This window comes from Alligator sinensis, unplaced genomic scaffold, assembly GCF_000455745.1.
Source record: "Alligator sinensis unplaced genomic scaffold, ASM45574v1 scaffold1320_1, whole genome shotgun sequence".
Taxonomy (NCBI): Eukaryota; Metazoa; Chordata; order Crocodylia; family Alligatoridae; genus Alligator; species Alligator sinensis.
In genome coordinates, this window is record NW_005843906.1 from 26,866 (window position 1) to 30,607 (window position 3,742).

The window sequence follows — 3,742 nt, forward strand, 5'->3', positions numbered from 1 at the left end:
ACAAGCATGTATTTATGATGGAAACCAACCAGAAAATATGAGAAGTGTGAGAATAGTGGGAATGATGATTTGTTTTCCATTTTTCTTTGGAGCCTTTTTTTTTTTTTTTAAAGAAAGTTCCTCACTGGCTTAACTCACAAATGGAAGAAAATAACTAGCATAATATTTGCTAAACACTCGCCACTCCTGCACTTTGATGAGCTCCTTAATTAGGCAGGGACTGAAAAATGAAGCCAAGAACATAAAGTTCAGCCCATCACTGGTGATTGAAGCCCAGTGTAGCACGTTCTGAGACCCCGCTTGAAAAGGTGCTGATACATAGGATTTAAGCCCAGGTGATTCCCATGCTCCCTTCTGTCCCGTCCATGAACCCATAGAAGTGGTTCACCAGGGCCTGACTTCAACTCAGTTGAAAAGTCTGTCATTAAAGAGACTGGACCACACAACTCACCACCACGAGTCCCCTTATAGCTTGCGGATGTGGGGAGAGTCAAACCTGGCAGTATTCATGTTTTCCAGCTGAAGAGCGATCTTGAATTTCTTCTCCCAGAGTGCAGCAAAGACATGCAAGGGGGTCCTCATCATCATTATATCACAGGGAGATGTCCCTTAGAAGTGAACGTCTCTCAGTCACACCTTCCTTTTCACGAAGACTCTGGCAATCCCCTTGCGGATCTGCTTTGTTTTAATACTATATATGATGGGGTTTAGCACAGGGGGGACAAGCAGGTAGATGTTTGCCATGAGGACATGAACCAGTGGAGAAGCGTGGTGGCCAAACCGGTACACCAGGCTAGCATGTATTTATGATGGAAACCAACCAGAAAATATGAGAAGTGTGAGAATAGTGGGAATGATGATTTGTTTTCCATTTTTCTAAACACTCGCCACTCCTGCACTTTGATGAGCTCCTTAATTAGGCAGGAACTGAAAAACGAAGCCAAGAACATCAAGCGGGGTCTCACAACGTGCTACGCTGGGCTTCATTCACCACTGATGTGCTGAACTTGAACGGGTGCTGATACACAGGAGTTAAGCCCAGGTGATTCCCATGCTCCCTTCTGTCCCGTCCATGAACCCATAGAAGTGGTTCACCAGGGCCTGACTTCAACTCAGTTGAAAAGTCTGTCATTAAAGAGACTGGACCACACAACTCACCACCACGAGTCCCCTTATAGCTTGCGGATGTGGGGAGAGTCAAACCTGGCAGTATTCATGTTTTCCAGCTGAAGAGCGATCTTGAATTTCTTCTCCCAGAGTGCAGCAAAGACATGCAAGGGGGTCCTCATCATCATTATATCACAGGGAGATGTCCCTTAGCAGTGAACATCTCTCAGTCACATCTTCCTTAGCACAAAGACTCTGGCAATCCCCTTGCGGATCTGCTTTGTTTTAATACTATATATGATGGGGTTTAGCACAGGGGGGACAAGCAGGTAGATGTTTGCCATGAGGATGTGAACCAGAGGAGAAGCGTGGTGGCCAAACCGGTACACCAGAGATAAGCCAATCATGGGGATGTAGAGTGCTAGCACAGCAAAGATGTGGGACAGACAGTTGTTGAGGGACTTCAGACGTTCCTTCAAGGATGCAATGCCCAGGATTGTCTTAAAAATCAAAGCATAGGACATCACAATGAGCAAAGGGTCTAATATCATTATAACAGAAACTAGAACTAACCCATACAGTCTGTTGAATGTGGTGTCTGCACACGCCAGCCGCATCAGATCCTGGTGCAGACAGTACGGATGGGACAGCACACGGGACTTACGAAATGGCAACCTTCTCAGCATGAGCGCTAGCGGCAGTGGCAGAAATGCGCTCCTGCCCAGAATAGCCAGGCCTATCATGGCGATTCTGGCATTGGTGAGGATGGAGGTGTATCTCAGAGGCTTGCAGATGGCCACATAGCGGTCAAAGGACATGGCGAGGAGCACAGAGGACTCTATGAAGGAGAAAAAGTGAACAAAACAAAACTGAGCAAAGCAGGCTTCAAAGCCAATTTCTCTGGAGTTCAACCAGAATAGTTTGAGCACCGTTGGCATCGTAGAGAGCGACAAGCCCAGATCGGTGAGGGCCAGCATAGAGAGGAAATAGTACATGGGCTCATGCAGGCTGGAGTCTGTCTTGATGACAAACAGGATCGTGCAGTTGCCTACCAGTGCGACAAGGTAAATGGAAGAGAAGGGGATGGAGAGCCAGGCGTGTTCTGCTTCCAGCCCGGGGATGCCCGTCAGGATGAACGTGAACAGGGTGGAGTTGGTGCCGCTGAGAGATGACATGATGCACTGGAGAAGACCTCCCCTGAAAATTAGAAGATGGAGGCACCTACAGAGGAGAGGAAAACAGATATATTGAAGCAATAATGGATCATTTTCAACATCTTGTGACCTAAGGTCGTCTGGAAGGCTTGTTTTGGCCCTAACGATACAGCAAGTCAGTAAGGCGTACGTTTCTTTGTTATGCCTTTTCTTTGACTCACTCAATAGCTGGGATGCAGCTTAGATGAACCTTTGGGAAGAAAAATCATTTTCTCAGGCACCGGAGAAGCAGCAGCTACATGTGGTATTTACTGAAGGACAGATCTGATTTTTTCCTGTGCTGGAGGAATGACATCTTGTGCCTGGAAATGCATGTAACATCTCCCCCTATTATAGAGCTTGTCCAATAAAAGATATTATCAAGATGTTATCAGTATTATCATATTGCTCCTGAATTAGTACACAGAAGTACACCAAACAGAATAAGAGAACAGGTTTCAGATCCAAAATAGCTGAGTTCCTCGTGTCTAAGTCAGGCAATGGTGCAACCATGGCACATCCATATGAAATACAGTAAATAGAAAGGAGGAGGAAACCCTGGATTGTTTCTGGGCTAAGTAGGAAAACTGATTGGCTGTGGTCTTTGCAAAGAGTGGAGTGTACTTAAACAATGGATTTTTTAAGATTCTTCTCAAGTTTATTCTACCGATGCACTCCATAATACATAGTATTTTATCCCAGAGTTTTCTTCATCAAACCTTATGAGGGAAGTGATCTGGGACTATTCAGCTGGAGGAAGAAAAGACTGAGAGGGGACGTGGTGGCCATCTATCAGTATGTAATGTGTGACTATTGGGAGCTGGGAGATAAACTGTTCACTAGGGCACCCCAGGGAAGACAAGGAGCAATGGCCAAAAACTGTTAGAGGACGGTTTCAGGTTGGATTTAAGGAAGAACTTGCTTACAATAAGTAGACTTCCCAAGGAGGTGGTGCAGTCCCAACTTTGGAGGTCTTCAAGAGGAGACTCGACAGACATGTTGCTGGGATCATTTGATCTCAGCACTATTCCTACCCAGAGCAGGGGGTTGGATTTGATGGAAGCAGGGGAAAGCTAGTACAAGTTACTACATGTCCTGATCTCCTTGTAGAGGTGATGGAGATTTCATTTCAGGTGTGGACTGGAGTATGAGACATGCTTCTCTAACAATCAGGGCTTTACTTAAAGCAAACTCTTGCAAAAAGGGGCTCATGGGTAGATTTTGCTTTTACCCATGGAGGGCAGGGGTCACAGTGATTCAATCTATTGAGTTTATCCAGAGAAAAAGGAGTCCCTCCCAACCCGATGTGGTAACCAGCAAAGCCCAGAAGCCTAGGAAATACCCATGGTAGAGCATAGACATAACTACACCTACATCATACCTACCAGTGTTTGTGCAACCTCTTCTAGACCCCCTCCAAGGAGAGCCCACCACTTCCCTTG

At 46.0% G+C, this 3,742-nt stretch overlaps 1 protein-coding gene across 1 annotated transcript; it reads right to left on the reverse strand.

Moving 5' to 3' along the window:
* Positions 1–1,337: 1,337 nt before the first annotated feature.
* Positions 1,338–2,282, reverse strand: LOC102384921 (olfactory receptor 51Q1-like). Its single transcript, XM_006039235.1, has one exon. It carries the CDS (start codon positions 2,280–2,282, stop codon positions 1,338–1,340), a length of 945 nt encoding a protein of 314 aa, XP_006039297.1.
* Positions 2,283–3,742: the final 1,460 nt, after the last annotated feature.